The following is a 21166-nucleotide window of genomic DNA, read 5'->3' on the forward strand; positions in this document are numbered from 1 at the left end:
CAAATCTAGCGACCCGAAGCATATTCATCCACGAGTAAGGCCTTTTGGTTTCAAGGAGTTTCATAAAAAATCCAGAGGATATGATTTTTGTAGGATTGTTTCTTTAAAGCTTTTTCTATCCTTCATATTTTATAGGAAAATAAAAATGAGCTTAAACTCAATGAAAAAATCTCTTTGGTGTCAATCAAATGACATTTTGTTTCCTATTCTTACTCCTAAGATTTAACATGTTATCTTATTTCCTACAAAATTCTTATTCCTATGATAATCCTATCCTATAAATCAAAAGAGGCCTAATTGTTCGTTCACCCACTCTATCCATCCTAGCCAGCCGTCCGTAACGGAGGGACCACCACGTCAGGCGGCCGGGCCCGTGCCGTTCCAACAGGGCAACGAACGAGGAACGACTCTCCCGTGTTACGGAATCCAACCCGAAAAGCAATATTCTGTGCTCGCGTCGGTCGATCTCCGTGGGCCGTAACGCCGAAGACTAGTAGAAGGAGGAGTAGCTCGGGCGGCGAGCATCCACGCACGCACGCAGAATTTACCAAAGCACACAGAAGGAGAACGAGAGGGAGAGGGGAAAAGCCGACGGCAGAAGGAACGCGAAGCCATCCCCTCCCGTTGCTTCCTCGCGCCGAACTCGAATCCTCCCCCTCGCGCCGTGCCAGAGGGCTCCGCCGGAGATCGATCGAGGGGACGCGGCCCGAGCCGGAGATGGTCGCCGCCGTGGTGAACTACCCGCTCGTCGCGGGGCTCCTCGCCTTCGCGGTCGCGCAGTCCGCTAAGTTCTTCACCACCTGGTGAGCTAGTTGCCTCCCCTCAACTCCCCTCCCCTCCCCCGCCCCGCGTTACAGTTCTCGCTGATGGTTTGGCTCCGCTCCTCGGGCTGCTGCTTGTGTGAGCATTGCTGAGCCGGTGGCAGCGCGTGTGATTTCGGTGGTCGCGAGTTCGTAGCTTATCTGCTTAGCGCGAAGGTGAACGGAGATTTGGATTTGAGACCTGCTAGGAATGAGATTTGACTAATTTTATTTAGGCTGTTTTTTTTCCCTTCATTAATAATTCGGCGGATCAGTTGCGTACATAGGCTGTGGATCCTCGCGAAGCTTAGCGAGATCTTCCTCTTATTTTTGCGTTTCGCTTCGCTGTGGTAGTATGATCTGCGTAGACTGCTTCTGAAACCAGCTATTCATGAACCACTAGCAGAGTACTTTGTCAACGAGGCAAACGGAAATGCCAGATATGCCACGTGGTGTGGGAGTTGGACGAATGCTTACAGTTACCCAACTAGGACAAAAAACGTGCCAGAAGTTTGTGTACTTGCTCGGTATGTTTTCGTCTGGAAGCAGTGGATCACATTAGTCATGAGGTTTTAGCTATTAATCCGAGAGCATTTTAGGGTCATTCAGATGGTTTGGTGAGGCACTTAGAGGCCTGTTTTTTTCACATGCATTCTGGTTCTACTGCCAGATTAGGGTTGTATTTGTGATTTCTGAAGCAAATTACCTGTGTTTCCTTATTTTGGTTCTAATGCCACTCAGATGTTTAATCTACTTTGTGATGATCCTTCCCATAAGAGTTATGTATGTTCGCTGCAAAGCGTGGCTTTGTTTTTGAACTTTAAAGAGTGTCTATTGGCAAAGTAAGTGACAAAATTAACTCTCGATTTCCTGATAATTTAAGCAAAATTGTTGGTACTAAACTATGGACACGAAGCCCTACCCTCAGTGGCAGTGCTAGATCTGTGACCCTGTTTTTTATGAATATTTTTTAAGAGGATTGTAGACAATTTGTGATGTCAGTTTTTTTAAGAAAAGGGGTTGCCCCCTGCCCCATTTTTATTTAAAATGATGTGATGTCAATTTACATCACCAATCGTGTGTAAAGCCACCACAAATTGACCCACACATCCAGAGGGTATCGACTTATAGTAACTGCACATTACCATTTGCTGTCTCATGCAGTATATAATTCAAAATAAGAAAACCAATTGTTTGGGGGCCATTTGAACATGTGCAGACACCTTTATTCGATAAAAACGAGTTTTTATTGACTCAATAACATGCACAAACACCTGAATATGCATCAGGGCAGAAATTTGAGAACACCCCGTGGAAGTTGATCGCTCATGTCTGCCTTGTTATGTACTCCCTCCGTTCCAAGCTGTTGTCGAATCAGCGACAACTAATATGGAACGGAGGGAGGATGATGTGTAGTAGCATGTAAGAGGTGGCTTTCCATTTCTCTAACTGTATATCTATCTTCAAGCTGGTGCCTTGGTATATATGATGTTAGTAGTATGTAAGAGGTGGCCTTCCATTTCCTTAACTGTATAACTATCTTCAAGCTTGATTTGGGATTGGGGCAAGGATTGTGTTTCAAATTGCACTCCTGCAAACCCATATAATTTTTGGAATCAAACTTATTAAAGAAGCATGGGTAAACTGGTAAAAAACATGCTAAAATGTTGCTTATCACTATCCTACTGTATGCATTTGGTGTTCTCTAAATCATTTTTTGGGGTTTTTATGTAGGTATAAAGAGAAGCGTTGGGATGCCAGGCAATTTATAGCTTCTGGAGGGATGCCATCATCACATTCAGCCACAGTGACAGCACTTGCAGTGTCTGTTGGTATCCAAGAAGGCTTTCGTAGTGCTACATTTGCAACTTCAGTGATACTTGCATGTGTGGTGAGTACACGCTTGAGATTCTTTATTATGTACTCATATATTATAAGCAGATGATCTTAAGACTTGACTACTTCTATTGCATTAATATCCTAATATAGAGGATACTATCAGAGTATTTGCATTCATTTGTTTGCTTTCGTCTTTATTTATCTCTTCTGATTTCATGCGATACTTTGCACATTGCTTTTGAAATTTGCTGCTGTATGTTGCGAAGCTATTGCTTAACAGCACTTTCCTGGCAGCATTCATAGTTCACAGCCTCTAAACAGTGATATATAATAATGATGCACTTCGACATGAAAGACATGTATGCCTAAAACCTTTGGTTTTTTTTGTAGGTGATGCATGATGCTTTTGGTGTTCGGTTGCATGCTGGAAAACAGGCAGAGGTTTGTCAGTCTCATCCTAAAAGGTCTTGGGACTTGTGGTGAAATAGCATTATGCACTAGCATGGGAGGCTGCCTAGTGGCTGTCCTGATTATAAGCTAATAAGCATATGTTTTCTATCTATAACTAGCATACAGTCTTTTCACATAGGACTGCTGTTTGATTTCTATTATCTCACTTGAGGTTTATCAATTGAATCACAATTGCACATATACTTACATTCATTAGATTGCATTAGACTTTTTCAGTTTGCTGTACTCAAATCAAGGATACACAGTGATTTGCTAGGTTTTCATAATGCTGGAAACAACACTTAAAAGACCTGTATGTAAAAATTACAGCTAAATGGTTATCTGAGATTGAGATTGTTCTGTTGTTATGCATGTTCAATGTGCAGTAAGTTACGCATGCAGTATGAGGAGCATGCATAAGTGCATAACTAAGGATATGCCCCTGAAATTGGCCACTATCTCTATGTTCGGCTGAATGATATATGCCTTGATTACCTTGAACATTTGATAAACAGTTGATGAGTATCCTTAGACTATATGTTTGGCCTGGACTTGATTAACTACTTTTTCACTAACGTGTGAACAGGAAATTTAGATAATGAAAATTGTATGTTTAGAAATCCCCATTGACATATACTCCCTCAGTTCCTAAATATAAGTCTTTTTAGAGATTCCAATATGGACTACATACGGAGTAAAATGAATGAATCTACACTCTAAAATATGTCTATATACATCCGTATGTAGTATATATTGAAATCTCTAAATGGACTTATAATATTTAGGAACGGAGGGAGTAATAATAAAGAAAGGACCCTGATAAGTACCGAACGTCAGGTACGAGCACATAGCAACTCCGAACGTTTTCGATGGCAAGTTTAGTTATGCGAGGATGCCAAGGCAACTTTTGTGCTTCAGTTTATGTTTGACAGAAACTTGCCGTGTCACTGGAATTTGCCATCCTTGCGTGACTGGAATTGCCATCGAAAAACGTCAGGGCGGGAGTGCCACACACCTGACTTGTGGCACTTATCATTTGGGTAAAAGAAAAGAAGCATAGAAGTGTGACGTCATTTTCTTGCAAGAGATAATTTTGTCCTGTTTACCCAGTCCTATCATCAGTTATGGTCTTTCAAACTTTGTGTGACACTGAAGCAAGATGGAGACTAATATTGTTGATGCAAATCCTATCAGGTGTTGAACCAAATTGTCTACGAGCTGCCTATAGAGCATCCACTGGCAGAGACAAAGCCATTGCGTGAAATTCTTGGACACACAGTCCCTCAGGTTAGCTCACATGCTTTAGCTTCCATATCTTGATGTTTGTGGTCTTGCAAGTTAAGGAAAATGTGATTGTCGATATATGAAGCAGAAAAGTATAGAAGATTAACTACTAAAAATCCTTTCAAGAGCATCATTTTGTGAGCAAATTCAACGGTTCTCAAATAATTCATATCGAAAGATATTTATTATCTGTAGCATGCTCCAAAGCTGCAATTATTGAACAGTTTCATCATATGATATAGCAAACTTCTTTCAGGAGCAAATACTTAGAATGCAAATGACATCTCATAAGTTAATTGGGACAAATAATTGCTCATCTCGGAAGATTGGCCATTTCTCTTGTCAGATATATTATTTCGATAACAATGATTAGCTGATATGCGTGATATGCTGGATGTAAAAACACTTTTTTTAACATGTCAGGTGGTGGCTGGTTGCATCCTTGGAATCCTCACGGCTGTGATCATGCTCTTAGCTCTGGGGAGTTACACTTAGATTTCGGCAATATTTGATCATCAGATATCACATCGCCGATCTTGTAAAGCATAAAGAAAAAAGCTCATCTTTGATGTAATGTGTGAAAGTGGCCTGTCCATGCTGATGCTACAAAGTCTTAACTGATTTAGATCTGCGCTGTAGGATAGTGGGTCGTAGCTTCAGTTGGTGCTGTATATCTGAGATGTTTGCTGTCGATTAGAACCTCCTCGTGTTGAATGTTTGCTGTACAACTAGCAGTGATATACTGATATGTAGCTTGAGAAGTGATGGTTCTGAATAGTTGATACCACGTCATAAGCTCCACTTTCTGGGTACACAATTATTATGTTTGCCTTTTTTTTGAACTCAATTATTATATTTGCCTTTGATCCAAAGAGTAAGAATATGACACAGAAAATCTAACGCAACTTTTCATAGTAATTCTGCTCTCTCTCTCCCAGATGATTATTGTGTTTAAGCAACACAGCCAACTTAGGTAGTACTATGTATTTATTTCTCCGACAAGTATTTTCCGACAAGTATTTTCGGACGGTATGTATTTATTTCTTCGACTATTTTGGGACGGATGGAGTATGTATTTGTGTATGCATGGACGGATGGAGTATGTATTTGTGCATGCATGTGGCAGCGTTCTTAATCTAGATTCCCAGTCAGAGCTTGGATGGCGTCCCTCTGGGATGGTGCACCATGATGAGGCCGTAGGCATCCAGTGTGAGGAAGTCGTCCAGCTCCGGCGCGACGCACTGCCGGATGAAGACCCTGCCAGCCTCCGCGTAGCGCCCCCGGCGGAACCTCTCCGCGCCGACCTCTGCCTGGACCCTCGCCATCTCCTCCTCCACGACGCGCGCGAGCAGCTCCGGCGTGGCTCGGACCGCCACGCCGCCGGCGTCGAGCACCGCGCCATGGCGGAGCCACTGCCAGTTCTGCACGCGGCTGATCTCCGCGGTGGCCGCGTCCTCCATGAGGTTGTACAGCGGCACGGACCCGGACCCGCCCAGCCACGCCGCGAGGTACTGCACGCCGACCCGGGTGTTGAGCCGCAGCCCCTCCACCGTGCGCGTACCCCGCGGCGGCTGGATCAGGTCCTCCTCCGTGATGGCGTCGACGGGTGCCGCCGCGTCGATCTGGTTAGACTTCCCTCCGAGGTGGCCCTCGAAGACCTCCCGGATCGCCGGGATGAGCCCTGGGTGCGCCGCCCACGTGCCGTCGTGCCCCGCGCGCACCTCCCTCAGCTTGTCCCTGCGCACCAGCTCCAGCGCCGCCTCGTTCGCCGCCGCGTCGTCCTTGATCGGAATCTGAGCCGCCTGTCAAATTGAATCAACACACATGTGATTGCTTGCATCGATCACTTGAGGAGCGGAGAATGAGCTGGGGATGAACGAGCGCTTAGTTAGTTATAGTTACCATGCCGCCCATGGCGTGGACGCGGCGGCGGTGGCAGGTGCGGATGAGGAGGTGGGAGTAGGAGCGCATGAAGTGCTGCGCCATGCCGACGAGGGCGCGGTCGGGGAGGAGGCGGTCCGGGTGGGCGCGGAACGTCTTGACGTAGCTGAAGATGTAGTCCCACCGCCCGCAGTTGAGCCCCGCCGAGTGGTCGCGCAGCTCGTGCAGGATCTCGTCCATCTGGAACACCGCCGGCAGCGTCTCCACCAGCACCGTCGCCCTGATGCTCCCACGCTCGATCCCGGCCACCCTCTCCGCCCTCTCGAACACGCCGTTCCATATCCTCGCCTCCCTGCATGCATGTACGCTCGATCACATCAGCATGAAGGACGAGCCATCACGGAATGGAGCTGTAGTGCTGTACCACGTGTCACTGCGCGGTACGGTACCTGGAGTGCTCCATCTTGGGGAGGTAGAAGAAGGGGCCGAATCCGGCGCCCTGGCCGGCGCGGAAGGCGGCGTGGCTGTGGAAGAAGTAGAGCCCGAAGTCCACGAGGCAGCCGATGGCCGGCTCGCCGTCGATGAGCACGTGCGCCTCCGGCAGGTGCCAGCCGCGCGGCCTGACGAACAGCTTCGCGGTGCGCTCGTCGAGCTTGTACACCCGGCCGCCGCGCGCCGCGTCGCGGAAGCTTATGGTGCCGGCCACGGCGTCCCGCAGGTTCACCTGCCCGCGCATCAGGTTCTCCCACGTCGGCGCCAGCGCGTCCTCGAAATCAGCCTGCCACGTCCACGTCACGTTTTTCAATTTGGTACATGTACGTACGTTGGGTCCTGGGGCTGCACTTGCACGTACGTACGGCTACGCGCGCTTACCATGAAGACCTTGGCGCCGGAGTTGAGCGCGTTGATGACCATCTTCCTCGGGTCGGCGGGGCCGGTGATCTCCACGGTCCGGTCCGCGATGGCCGGCGGCACGGGCGCGCACGCCCAGTCTCCCTCCCGGACGAACCTGGTGGACGGGTCGAACCGCGGCAGCTCGCCGGCGTCGTAGCGCCGCTGGGCCTCACGCCGGCGCTCCATGGCGTACCTGACGGGGCCGCGGAACTCGCGCTGCAGGCCGGCCACGAAGGCCAGCGCGTCGCGGGTCAGGATGGCCGCGAACTCCGGGTCGTAACGGCCGCGGATGTCCACGCCCTCCGGCGTGTCGTAGGACGGCGCCATCGCCGGGGTGGTGTCGTGCAAACTGGGCATTATGTTTGCGTGAGCAGAGCACTGCGTGTGTAAGCGGGGATGATGGGAGTGTGCAGCTCGAGCTCGACGAGTGGAGCAGATATATACGCGCGGCAGGGGGGCGCCGAGACCAGTTTAAGATTTGAAGTTGTATTCGATGGCGTCATATGTGTGCAACTTGTGTACTCGAAGTGGCTACATCAAGCGTCGCATGTGCATGGATGATGAAGATGAATGACGAAGAACTCCGAACAGAAACGTGGTTGTTACGATAAGGCAGGCACGCTGCGCCGGTGTTTTTGGCTGTAGCCTTGCGCATCAGCGCGCATGGCATCGGGTAGGCGTGGCTTGTTTCTTTGGCGCACCGGGGAGATGGTTTTACCCGTCGCGCGTTGGCCGTTTCTGTTCATGTTCTTATCCATCTGCTCGGTTCGGGTTGAGGCTGGAGGAGGAGGGAGAGCCGTGCCGCCATGGGCCAACTGTGCGGCTACGGTGTTCTTCAAATGTAGTAGGAAAAAAATGTAGTAGGAAGATATTGGGAAATGGTAAAAGAACTCTATTGTAGGAAGATCTAACCTTTTTTTGGGGGGGAATAATACTTGTATTACTCAAAAATCATGTTCTTACAATCATCTCGGGCAATCGACAAAACCTCCTCCGGGCCTGAACCGACCCATGTAATTGTCCGACCCTCGACTCTAGCAAAACTAGCTAGTTTATCACTCGTTTTACTTTGACAACGAGGAAAAAGAGTAATACAAGAATTCTGAAGATTCAGTAAGTACTTTATTTCCACAACCAACGATGCATAGATTGACTGGTCCAACTCTTCACTTGAAATTATAGCCACTGCGGTGCTCGAGTCCATCTCGACTTTGATCGCAAGGTCCGATCGTTGAATCGCAAAAGACAATCGTTCCATACATGCGCACAACTCCGCTTCTAAGGCATCCTTGCATGAGAACAAGGCTCTGCAAGCTGAAAAAATGAGAGTGCCGACGTTATCACGTAAGATCATCCTAGCGCCCGCTTCTCCTTCCAAAGAAAATGCTCCATCAGTATTCAATTTAACCCATTCAGGACGTGACGGCTTCCAGGCTGTGTCCTGTACAGGAGCCTTCCCCTGAGGTGTAGCTAGATCATAAGATATACTACCTTTTCCTTTAACTGGATCACACTGTTCAAAGTTATAAAGGGGTGCGCCAAGGTGACCCCTTCTCACATTTCCTGTTTAATTTGGTTGTGGAAGTTCTGTCTAAAATGGTCTGTAATGCTCAAAAAGAAAAGTTGCTTACTGGATTGGCACCAGACCTCGTTGAGAATGGGGTGGCCATCCTTCAGTGCGTTGACAATACAATTATATGCTTTGAACATGCCAGGGAAGCCCGATTAATCTGAAACTTACGTTATATATGTTTAAGCTTATGTCGGGGCTAAAGATTAATTTCCAGAAAAGTGAAATCCTATGCATTGGGGGGGGGGGGGGGATGATGATACACTAGCCTTTATTTCAGAGCTTTTCAATTGCCAAATAGGACATTTTTCGATGAAATACTTGGGAGTTCCAGTCAGTCATTCGACTCTTCGTAACCTGAACTGGAACTTTGTGGATGAAAGATTCCTGAAATGTTGTGAATCATGGTTTGGTAATGCAGCCTCATTCGGTGGGAGGCTTATTCTCCTTAGTTCCTCTCTTACCGGAATTGTATATTTTTATATGTCCATGTTTTTGATCCCTAAGATGATTATTGACACGTTGGATAAACACTGTAAACGTTTCTTTTGGCAAGAACATGAAGGGCGAAAGAGATACCATTTGGTGAAGTGGACTAGAATCTGTAGATCTAAGAGTAAATGGGGGCTGGGGGTGAAAGACCTTCGGAGACAAAACATCAGTGTACTCACCGAATGTAACACCCACGATGCGGCTATATCTCCCACGTGTCGGAGCACGACTTAGAGGCATAACTGCATAGTAGGCATGTCGCAAGAGGGGTAATCTTTACACATCCCATGTACTGAATAAGAAAGGGATAAAGAGTTGGCTTACAATCGCCACTTCACACAATACATAAATATAGCATTACATCATCCAGAATACAATCAAGGTCCGACTACGGAACCAAATAAAGAAAGACAACCCCAAATGCATAGATCCCCGATCGCCCCAACTGGGTCCTCTACCGATCGTCCGGAAAAGACACATAGTAACGTCCAGAATCCTCGTCGAACTCCCACTTGAGTTCGGTCGCGTCCCCTGCACTGGCATCATCGGCACCCGCATCTGGTTTTGGAAGTAATCTGTGAGTCACGGGGACTCAGCAATCTCACACCCTCACGATCAAGACTATTTAAGCTTATGGGTAGGAAAAGGTAGTGAGATGGAGCTGCAGCAAGCACTAGCATACATGGTGGCTAACTTATGCAAATGAGAGCGAGAAGAGAAGCAAAGCACGATCGTGAACTAGAAGTGATCAAGAAGTGATCCTGAAACTACTTACGTTCAAGCATAACACGAGACCGTGTTCTCTTCCCGGACTCTGTCGAAAAGAGACCATCACGGCTACACACGCGGTTGATTCATTTTAGTTAAGTTAAGTTTCAAGTTATCTACAACCGGACATTAACAAATTCCCATCTGCCCATAACCATGGGCACGACTTTCGAAAGTTCAAAACCCTGCAAGGGTGTCCCAACTTAGCCCATCACAAGCTCTCACGGTCAACGAAGGATATTCCTTCTTCCAGGAAGACCCGATCAGACTCGGAATCCCGGTTACAAGACATTTCGACAATGGTAAAACAAGACCAGCAAAGCCACCCGATGTGCCGACAAATCCCGATAGGAGTCGCACGTATCTCATTCTCAGGGCATAGTGGATGGGCAAGACGTCGGGTTGGCATAAACCCTGGTTTCCCAGGGGGCGCCGGACATCACCCGGTTTGGACCAACACTCAGAGGAGCACTGGCCCGGGGGTTTAAAATAAAGATGACCCTTGAGTCCGCGGAACCCAAGGGAAAAAGGCTTAGGTGTCAAATGGTAAAACCAATGTTGGGCCTTGCTGGAGGAGTTTTATTCAAGACGAACTTTCAAGGGGTTCCCATTATAACCCAACCGCGTAAGGAACACAAAATCAAGGAACATAGCACCCGTATGACGGAAACTAGGGCGGCAAGAGTGGAACAAAACACCAGGCATAAGGCCGAGCCTTCCACCCTTTACCAAGTATATAGGTGCATTAAAGTAAACAAGATATAATAGTAATGATACCCCAACAATAATCATGTTCCAACAAGGAACGAACTCCATCTTCACCTGCAACTAGCAAAGCTATAAGAGGGGCGGAGCAAAGCGGTAACATAGCCAAACAACAGTTTGCTAGGAAAGGTGGGTTAGAGGCTTGACATGGCAATATGGGAGGCATGATAAAGCAAGTGGTAGGTATCGCGACATAGCAATAGAGCGAACAACTAGCAAGCAAAGATAGAAGTGATTTCGAGGGTATGGTCATCTTGCCTGCAAAGTTCTCCGAGTTGACGTAAGCTCGATCCTCGTAAGCGTACTCAACGGGTTCCTTGAACACGTAATCGTCTCCCGGATCTACCGAAAGCAAGAACACAAGCAAAGGAAACAACAATCAACCCCGGTGCAATGCGCAAGCAACATGATGCAAAACATGGCATGATATGCGGGATGTGATATGCAATGCATATGCGAGCTCCGGAAGGAAAAGGTTGAACCAGGCCTCAACTTGGCAAACCAAGAGTGCTGCTGTAAATATGAGTTGATTTTGGTTGAAATCGATATAAAGATCATCGGAATCGGATGCACGGTTTGCAAATGGCAAGCAAAACAATAATGACACAATTCTGCGATTAACAACACGATGCCACCTAGAATGCAACAAGAAACTAAGCTACTTCACTCCAACATAGCAACAAAGCACATGGTAGTGATCTACTCAAGATGCTTGACAAAAGATGAACACTGAGCTACGGCTAAATCACACAAGAGCAGGTTCAAACAAGCATGGCAAAAGTGCAAAAGATATCAGCTTCACAGACTTAGTGAAAATACTAACATGTCAGGAATTAACATCAGGAAGCAATTTTTAGAGCAAGAAAACAACATGCTACAGGAACAGAACATAGCAATACAAGGCATGTCATGAATCTACTCAAAGCATAGAACAGAAGCCCCTTAGTGACCATAAGCCAAAAAGGATCAGAAGATATGATGGCACCCATGTAAACATAGCAAGTTTCTTAACAGTTTCAGACTTAGCAGAAAACTGGACATGGCAAAACAGAGTTGTGAAGGCCTCTTTGCGAGCTCGATTCACTCACCACAAAGCTTTGCATGACAAACTAAGCATACTACCAGCAAGAAGACATGATCATGAAGCTAAACCAAGCAAGAATAAGTTCATAGCATGCATGGATCAACTACAACAACCTTGGCAAAATTGATTAACATGTAAACAATCTGCCAGGAATATTTTATAGCAAAAGGAGAGCAAGATTGAGTCATGCTAGGGCACTCCATAAATGCAAACAGGGGAATGGATGGGTAGAGCATGACCATATGTCCAAATCATCCTTACTGAGCATACTCAAAAGAAGCATGGATCTCACTATAGCAACATGAATACATGGCATAAAAATAACAGCAGGGAAAAGACAGTGAAATTCTAAGCCTCTGAAATCAGCAATATTACGAGAGCTACTTTGCATGCATGTGCTAGTCACCACATTGATCACAAAAATACATGGCATACACCCCTGTAAAGATGGCATGGCATAGCCCAAAACACATGTAGAGCTCATGCCCATATGTAGCACGAAACAATTGTAGCAAAAATGACAAAAGCTCATACACTGCTAAGAAACAAGAACTAACATTTTATAGCACTCTTGCAACAGTCATTTGGGCACCAAGATGGACTCAAATAAGTATGGAACAATGGAACAAAATGAAGCTCACATCATGATGAACATTTCGATATATTATGCGCAAGAAACGGAGCTACGGATGAGGAGTTATAGCATGTTGAACAGTGCTTGAAAATATAGCAGATGAAAAAGACTTAGGCGAAAATCGGGTCAACCTAGGGTTTCACTGGATCTGGATTTGGATCTGGATCTGGGTTGCGCCGGGCCCGAGGTTGACCAGAGTGCTCCCCGGAGTGGAGGGGACGGCGGGGAGAGGCCGGAGGAGGACGGGGCGGCGCCGGAGCTGGGTGGCGCCGACGGTGGACGGCGGCGCAGCGACCTTGGGTGGCGCGCGCGGGACGACCGGAGCCGGGTGGCGGCGCCGGGGAGCTCCGGGCGGTGCTGGGCGCCGGCAAGGGTCGGCGACGGCGGCGGAGAAGTCGGCGGCGAGGAGAGGAGGCACGAGGCGGCGACGGGCTCGGGCGGAGCCTCCCGCGAGCGGCGGCGAAGACGAGACAGGCCGCGGGGGCCGGCGATGGGTCCGGAGGGCCGGCGGGCGCGGGGCGGAGGCGAGGCCACGTGGCGGCTCCGGAGTGGCTGGGGCGCGGCGGCGGACGCGTCCGGCGCCGTCCGGACGTGTCCGGCGCGGAGGGAGAGGGCGGATCTAGGGTTTTGGACTGCGGGATTTGAGGAGGGGTGCACGTATTTATACATAGAAGGAGGTGGGAGTGTCCAAATGAAGAGCGGTTTTCTGCCACGCGATCATGATCGAATGGCCAAGAGGATGGAGGGGTTTTGGATGGGTCATTGAGCCACTTTGGAGGGGTGTTGGGCTGCAACACACACGAGGCCTTTACGGTTCCCCGGTTAACCGTTGGAGTATCAAACAGACTCCAAATGGCACGAAACTTGACAGACAGTCTACCGGTGGCATACCAAGGCCGCTTGGCAAATCTCGGTCCATTCTGAGAATGTTTAACACCCGCTCATGAAAAGAGACAAAAGGGGGGCGCCGGAGGACGTAGGAGTGCCGGATTGCAAAACGGACAATGGGGAAAATGCTCGGATGCATGAGACGAACACGTATGCAAATGCGATGCACATGATGACATGATATGAAATGCATGACTTGGACAAAAAGCAAAACGAAGACAAAACCCAACCACGAGGGAATCTCATAACTTAGAGCCGAAAATGGCAACAGTTGGAGTACAAATATGGCAGGTTAAACCGGGGGTGTTACACCGAATGGTGGTGTTAACTTGAAACACAGCAAGGCTTGTGGCAAGATGTGATTCAGGCTAAATACCTTAAAAAATATACTATAACCTTGGTGAAATGCAAGTTTGGCGATTCTCCTATTTGGAAAGCTATAATGAAGGTTAAAGAGCACTATTTGGCTATTAGGGGAGTGGTTCTGAATTCTGGGAACATTGCTAGAGTGTGGAATGACTCCTTGAATAGTAATCCTCCTCCATGCTTTAAATATCCTGTTTTGTACAATATTTGCAATGATCAAGAAATAACGGTGGCAACATTCAAAATGGGGGTGAGTGATTGATACGTCTCCAACGTATCTATAATTTTTGATTGCTCCATGCTATATTATCTACTGTTTTGGACTATATTGGGCTTTATTTTCCACTTTTATATTATTTTTGGGACTAACCTATTAACCGGAGGCCCAGCCCAGAATTGCTATTTTTTTTTGCCTATTTCAGTGTTTCAGGGAATATCTAACGGAGTCCAAACGGAATAAAATCTTCGGGAACGTGATTTTCTCACCGAACGTGATCCAGGAGACTTGGACCCTACTCCAAGGAACAAAAGAGGCGGTCATGAGGGTGGGGGGCGCCCCCCCTAGGGCGCGCCCCCTGCCTCGTGGGCCCCTCGTTGCTCCTCCGGCGTACTTCTTCCTCCTATATATACACACGTACCCCCAAACGATCAGAACAGGAGCCAAAAACCTAATTCCACCGCCACAACTTTCTGTATCCACAAGATCCCATCTTGGGGCCTGTTCCGGAGCTCCGCTGGAAGAGGGCCGTCATCACGGAGGGCTTCTACATCATCCTAGCCCCTCCGATGAAGTGTGAGTAGTTTACCTCAGACCTTCAGGTCCATAGTTAGTAGCTAGATGGCTTCTTCTCTCTCTTTGAATCTCAATACAAAGTTCTCCCCCTCTCTTGTGGAGATCTATTCGATGTAATTTTATTTTTGCGGTGTGTTTGTTGAGACCGATGAATTGTGGGTTTATGATCAAGTCTATCTATGAATAATATTAGAATCTTCTCTGAATTATTTTATGTATGATTGGTTATCTTTGCAAGTCTCTTCGAATTATCCGTTTGGTTTGGCTAACTAGATTGGTAGTTCTTGCCATGGGAGAAGTGCTTAGCTTTGAGTTCGATCTTGCGGTGTCCTTACCCAGTGACAGAAGGGGCAGCAAGGTACGTATTGTATCGTTGCCATCGAGGATAACAAGATGGGGTTTATTTCATATTGCATGAATTTATCTCTCTACATCATGTCATCTTGCGGCGTTACTCTGTTTTGAACTTAATACTCTAGATGCATGCTGGATAGCGGTCGATGAGTGGAGTAATAGTAGTAGATGCAGAATCGTTTCGATCTACTTGTCACGGACGTGATGCCTATATACATGATCATGCCTAGATATTCTCATAACTATGCTCAATTCTGTCAATTGCTCAACAGTAATTTTTTCACCCACCGTAGAATACTTATGCTCTTGAGAGAAGCCACTAGTGAAACCTATGGCCCCTGGGTCTATTCTCATCATATCAATCTCCATCACTTTAATCTTGCTTTGCTTTTTTACTTTGCTTTTACTTTTTACTTTGCATCTTTATACCAAAAATACAAAAAATATTATATCTATCAGATCTCACTCTCGTAAGTGACCGTGAAGGGATTGACAACCCCTAATCGCGTTGGTTGCGAGTAGCCATCGCTTTGTGCAGGTACGAGGGACTTGAGCATGGGCTCCTACTGGATTGATACATTGGTTCTCAAAAACTGAGGGAAATACTTACGCTACTCTGTTGCATCATCCCTTCCTCTTCGGGGAAAACCAACGCAAGCTCAAGACGTAGCAAGAAGGATTTCTGGCGCCGTTGCCGGGGAGTCTACGCAAAAAGTCAACATACCAAGTACCCATCACAATCCCTATCTCTCGCATTACATTATTTGCCATTTGCCTCTCGTTTTCCTCTCCCCCCAATTCATGCTTGCCATTTTATTCGCCCTCTCTCTCTATCCTCCCTCTCTATTTGCCTTTTTGTTTGCTCGTGTGTTAGATTGCTTGTTTCTCGCGATGGCTCAAGATACTACTAAATTGTGTGACTTCACCAATACCAATAATAATGATTTCCTTAGCACTCCGATTGCTCCTCTTACCGATGCTGAATCTTGTGAAATTAATACTGCTTTGTTGAATCTTGTTATGAAAGATCAATTCGCCGGCCTTCCTAGTGAAGATGCCGCTACTCATCTGAATAGCTTCGTTGATTTATGTGATATACAAAAGAAAAAAGATGTCAATAATGATGTCGTTAAATTGAAGCTATTTCCTTTTTCGCTTAGAGATCGTGCTAAATCTTGGTTTTCGTCTTTGCCTAAGAATAATATTGATTCATGGAACAAGTGCAAATATGCTTTTATCTCTAAATATTTTCCTCCCGCTACGATCATCTCTCTTAGAGACGATATTATGAACTTTAAACAACTTGATCATGAACATGTTGCACAAGCTTGGGAGAGAATGAAATTAATGGTACGTAATTGCCCTACTCATGGTTTGAATTTGTGGATGATTATACAAATTTTTTATGCCGGATTGAATTTTGCTTCTAGAAATCTTTTAGATTCGGCCGCGGGAGGCACTTTTATGGAAATCACTTTAGGATATGCTACTAAACTCCTAGATAATATTATGGTTAATTATTCTCAATGGCATACTGAAAGATCTTCTAATAAAAAAGTGAATGCGATAGAAGAAATCAATGTGTTGAGTGGAAAGATGGATGGATTTATGAAATTATTTGCTACTAAGAGTGTTTCTTCTGATCCTAATGATATGCCTTTGTCTAATTTGATTGAGAATAACAATGAATCTATGGATGTGAATTTTGTTGGTAGGAATAATTTTGGTAACAACGCTTATAGAGGGAATTTTAATTCTAGGCCATATCCTAGTAATCCTTCTAATAATTATGGGAATTCCTACAACAACTCTTATGGAAATTATAATAATATGCCCTCTGAATTTGAGACTAGTGTTAAAGAGTTTATGAATTCACAAAAGAATTTTAATGCTTTGCTTGAGGATAAATTGCTTAAAGTTGATGATTTGGCTAGAAACGTTGATAGAATTTCTCTTGAGATTGATTCTTTAAAGCTTAGATCTATTCCTCCTAAGCATGATATCAATGAGTCTCTCAAAGCCATGAGAATTTCCATTGATGAGTGCAAGGAAAGAACCGCTAGGATGCGTGCTTCCAAAGATGCCTTTATTAAAGCGTGTTCTACCAATACCTATGAAAATCAAGATGAAGATCTAAAAGTTATTGATGTGTCTACTATTAAATATTTATTTTGCAATATGAATCTTGATGAAACTGAATATGATCTTCCTTTACCTAGAAGGCGTTCTAAAAATTCGGAGTATTTAGATCTTAATGATGAAATTGATGAAAGTGGGATTGAAAGAAATAAAAATCTAGATGTTGCTAAACCAACTATATTGGATTTCAAGGAATTTAATTATGAAAGATGCTCTTTAATTGATTGTATTTCCTTGTTGCAATCCGTGCTAAATTCTCCACATGCTTATAGTCAAAATAAAGCCTTCACCGAACATATTGTTGATGCCTTGATGCAATCTTATGAAGAAAAACTTGAGTTGAAAGTTTCTATCCCTAGAAAACTCTATGATGAGTCGAACCAACTATTAAAATGAAAATTAAAGATCATGAGTTTTATGCTTTGTGTGATTTGGGTGCTAGTGTCTCTACTATTCCCAAGACTTTGTGTGATTTACTAGATTTCCATAATTTTGATGATTGCTCTCTGAACTTGCATCTTGCGGATTCCACTATTAAGAAACATATGGGAAGGATTAATGATGTTCTTATTGTTGCAAATAGGAATTATGTGCCCGTAGATTTCATTGTTCTTGATATAGATTGCAATCCTTCTTTCCCTATTATTCTTGGTAGACCTTTCCTTAGAACGGTTGGTGCGCTTATTGATATGAAGGAAGGGAATATTAGATTTCAATTTCCATTAAAAAAGGGCATGGAACACTTTCCTAGAAAGAAATTAAAATTACCATATGAAACTATCATGAGAGCCACTTATGGATTGCCTACCGAAGATGGCAATACCTAGATCTATCCTCGCTTTTGTGCCTAGCTAGGGGCGTTAAACGATAGCGCTTGTTGGGAGGCAACCCAATTTTATTTTTATTCCTTGCTTTTTGCTCCTGCTTAGTAATAAATAAATTATTTAGCATCTGTTTTGGTTGTGTTTTTTTGTTTAGTTAGTGTTGTGCCAAGTAGAACTGTTGGGAAGACTTGGGGAAAGTCTTGTTGAACTTGCTGTAAAAAACAGAAACTTTAGCGCTCACGAGAACTGCTGTCATTTTTTATTTGAAGAGTGATATTTAGTTACTTCTTTTTGCAGATGATTAATAGATAAATTCCTCTCGTCCAGCAATTTATTTTAGAATTTTTGGGGTTCCAGATCTTGCGCTAGCTACAGATTACTACAGACTGTTCTGTTTTTGACAGATTCTGTTTTTCGTGTGTTGTTTGCTTATTTTGATGAATCTATGGTTAGTAAAATAGTTTATAATCCATAGAGAAGTTGGAATACAGTAGGTTTAACACCAATATAAATAAAGAATGATTTCATTACAGTACCTTGAAGTGGTCTTTTGTTTTCTTTCGCTAACGGAGCTCACGAGTTTTCTATTTTGAGTTTTGTGTTGTGAAGTTTTCAAGTTTTGGGTGAATTCTTTTGATGGATCATGGAACAAGGAGTGGCAAGAGCCTAAGCTTGGGGATGCCCATGGCACCCCCAAGATAATCCAAGGACACCAAAAATTCAAAGCTTGGGGATGCCCCGGAGATTTGTGAAACTTTCTTTTGAGTGTGTTGAATACTAAGAATAATATGCTCTTAAATTATTTTGAGAGTCTCTTAATAGCATGGTAATTTTCTTAATAATAATATGCTTGGTATTCAAGATTTGTGAGACTTTCTTTTGAGTGTGTTGAATACTAAGAAAAGATTGAAGCATGATAATTATTTTGAGATATGGAGGTGATAATATTAAAGTCATGCTAGTTGAGTAGTTGTGAATTTAAAGAATACTTCTGTTAAGGTTTGTGATTCCCGTAGCATGCATGTATGGTGAACCGTTATGTAACGAAGTCGGAGCATGATTTATTTATTGATTGTCTTCCTTATGAGTGGCGGTTGGGGACGAGCGATGGTCTTTTCCTACCAATCTATCCCCTAGGAGCATGCACGTAATACTTTGCTTTGATAACTTCTAGATTTTTGCAATAAGTATATGAGTTCTTTATGACTAATGTTGAGTCCATGGATTATACGCACTCTCACCCTTCCACCTTTGCTAGCCTCTCTAATACCGCGCACCTTTCGCCGGTATCATACTATTGGGGAACATAGTAATTTCAAAAAATTTCCTACGCACACGCAAGATCATGGTGATGCATAGCAACGAGAGGGGAGAGTGTAATCTACATACCCTCGTAGACCGACAGCGGAAGCGTTATGATAACGCGGTTGATGTAGTCGTACGTCTTCATGGTCCGATCGATCAAGCACCGAAACTACGGCACCTCCGAGTTCTAGCACACGTTCAGCTCGATGACGATCCCCGGACTCCGATCCAGCAAAGTGTCGGGGAAGAGTTCTGTTAGCACGACGGCGTGGTGATGATCTTGATGTTCTACTATCGCAGGGCTTCGCCTAAGCACCACTACAATATTATCGAGGACTATGGTGGAAGGGGGCACCGCACACGGCTAAGAGAACGATCTTGGAGATCAACTTGTGTGTCTAGAGGTGCCCCCTGCCCCCGTATATAAAGGAGCAAGGGGGGGGGGTGCGCCTGGCCCTAGGAGGAGGCGCGCCGGAGGAGTCCTACTCCTACCGGGAGTAGGACTCCCCCCTTTCCCTAGTTGGATTAGGACTTGGGGGGAAGGAGGAGAGGGAAGAAAGGAAAGGGGGGCGCCCCCCTCCTTGTCCAATTCGGACTTGGGGGGGGGGGGGAGGGGCGCGCGGCAGCCCCTAGGCCTCCTCTCCTCTTCCTCCACTAGGCCCATTAAGGCCCATCAGGTTATCGGGGGGTTCCGGTAACCTCCCGGTACTCCGGTAAAATGCCGATTTCACCTGGAACACTTCCGATGTCCAAACATAGGCTTCCAATATATAAATCTTTATGTCTCGACCATTTCGAGACTCCTCGTCATGTTCGTGATCACATCCGGGACTCTGAACAAACTTCGGTACATCAAAATATATAAACTCATAATGAAACTGTCATCGTAACGTTAAGCGTGCGGACCCTACGGGTTCGAGAACAATGTAGCCATGACCGAGACATGTCTCCGGTCAATAACCAATAGCGGAACCTGGATGCTCATATTGGCTCCCACATATTCTACGAAGATCTTTTATCGGTCAGACCGCATAACAACATACTTTGTTCCCTTTGTCATCGGTATGTTACTTGCCCGAGATTCGATCGTCGGTATCTCAATACCTAGTTCTCGTTACCGGCAAGTCTCTTTACTCGTTTCGTAATACATCATCTCGCAACTAACTCATTAGTTGCAATGCTTGCAAGGCTTATGTGATGTGCATTACCAAGAGGGCCCAGAGATACCTCTCCGACAATCGGAGTGACAAATCCTAATCTCGAAATACGCCAACCCAACATGTACCTTTGGAGACACCTGTAGAGCTCCTTTATAATCCCCCAGTTATGTTGTGACGTTTGGTAGCACACAAAGTGTTCCTCCGGCAAATGGGAGTTGCATAATCTCATAGTCATAGGAACATGTATAAGTCATGAAGAAAGCAATAGCAACATACTAAACGATCGGGTGCTCAGCTAATGGAATGGGTCATGTCAATCACATCATTCTCCTAATGATGTGAGCCCATTAATCAAATGACAACACATGTCTATGGTTAGGAAACATAACAATCTTTGATTAACGAGCTAGTCAAGTAGAGGCACACTAGTGACGTTTTAGTTTGTCTATGTATTCACACAAGTATTATGTTTCCGGATAATACAATTCTAGCATGAATAATAAACATTTATCATGATATAAGGAAATAAAATAATAACTTTATTATTGCCTCTAGGGCATATTTCCTTCAGTCTCCCACTTGCACTAGAGTCAATAATCTAGATTACACAGTAATGATTATAACACCCATGGAGTTTTGGTGCTGATCATGTTTTGCTCGTGGAAGAGGCTTAGTCAACGGGTCTGCAACATTCAGATCCGTATGTATCTTGCAAATATCTATGTCTCCCACCTAGACTAGATCCCGGATGGAATTGAAGCATCTCTTGATGTGCTTGGTTCTCTTGTGAAATCTGGATTCCTTTGCCAAGGCAATTGCACCAGTATTGTCACAAAAGATTTTCATTGGACCCGATGACTAGGTATGACACCTAGA

At 45.2% G+C, this 21166-nt stretch overlaps 2 protein-coding genes across 2 annotated transcripts; one reads left to right on the top strand and one right to left on the bottom strand.

Annotated features, from left to right (window-relative positions):
- The first annotated feature begins 444 nt into the window (after positions 1-444).
- On the top strand, positions 445-5174 carry LOC125538787 (uncharacterized). The gene is made up of 5 exons (XM_048702075.2): positions 445-803; positions 2535-2691; positions 3030-3080; positions 4284-4376; positions 4797-5174. Exons 1-5 carry the CDS (start codon positions 718-720, stop codon positions 4866-4868), a joined length of 459 nt encoding a protein of 152 aa, XP_048558032.1. The 5' UTR covers positions 445-717; the 3' UTR covers positions 4869-5174.
- An 82-nt stretch (positions 5175-5256) lies between these two features.
- Positions 5257-7567, bottom strand: MLS (malate synthase). The gene is made up of 4 exons (XM_048702073.2): positions 7128-7567; positions 6704-7032; positions 6276-6606; positions 5257-6175 (listed from the first exon to the last, which is right to left on the bottom strand). The coding sequence occupies exons 1-4, from the start codon at positions 7503-7505 to the stop codon at positions 5522-5524; spliced, it is 1692 nt and encodes a 563-aa protein (XP_048558030.2). The 5' UTR covers positions 7506-7567; the 3' UTR covers positions 5257-5521.
- Positions 7568-21166: the final 13599 nt, after the last annotated feature.

The sequence above is a fragment of the Triticum urartu genome, chromosome 2A (assembly GCF_056163025.1).
Source record: "Triticum urartu cultivar PI428250 chromosome 2A, HENAU_Tu73, whole genome shotgun sequence".
Classification (NCBI taxonomy): domain Eukaryota; kingdom Viridiplantae; phylum Streptophyta; class Magnoliopsida; order Poales; family Poaceae; genus Triticum; species Triticum urartu.

Bases quoted from the DNA above. Each gene is read 5' to 3' on its own strand.
- MLS (XM_048702073.2), bottom strand. From the start codon at position 7,505: ATGCCCAGTTTGCACGACACCACCCCGGCGATGGCGCCGTCCTACGAC. The intron at 7,033-7,127 runs GTAAGCGCGCGT...TGGACGTGGCAG, and splicing joins CCGGCGCCAAGGTCTTCATG to GCTGATTTCGAGGACGCGCT. The intron at 6,176-6,275 runs GTAACTATAACT...TCAATTTGACAG, and splicing joins TCCACGCCATGGGCGGCATG to GCGGCTCAGATTCCGATCAA.
- LOC125538787 (XM_048702075.2), top strand. From the start codon at position 718: ATGGTCGCCGCCGTGGTGAACTACCCGCTCGTCGCGGGGCTCCTCGCC. The intron at 804-2,534 runs GTGAGCTAGTTG...GTTTTTATGTAG, and splicing joins GCTAAGTTCTTCACCACCTG to GTATAAAGAGAAGCGTTGGG. The intron at 3,081-4,283 runs GTTTGTCAGTCT...AAATCCTATCAG, and splicing joins ATGCTGGAAAACAGGCAGAG to GTGTTGAACCAAATTGTCTA.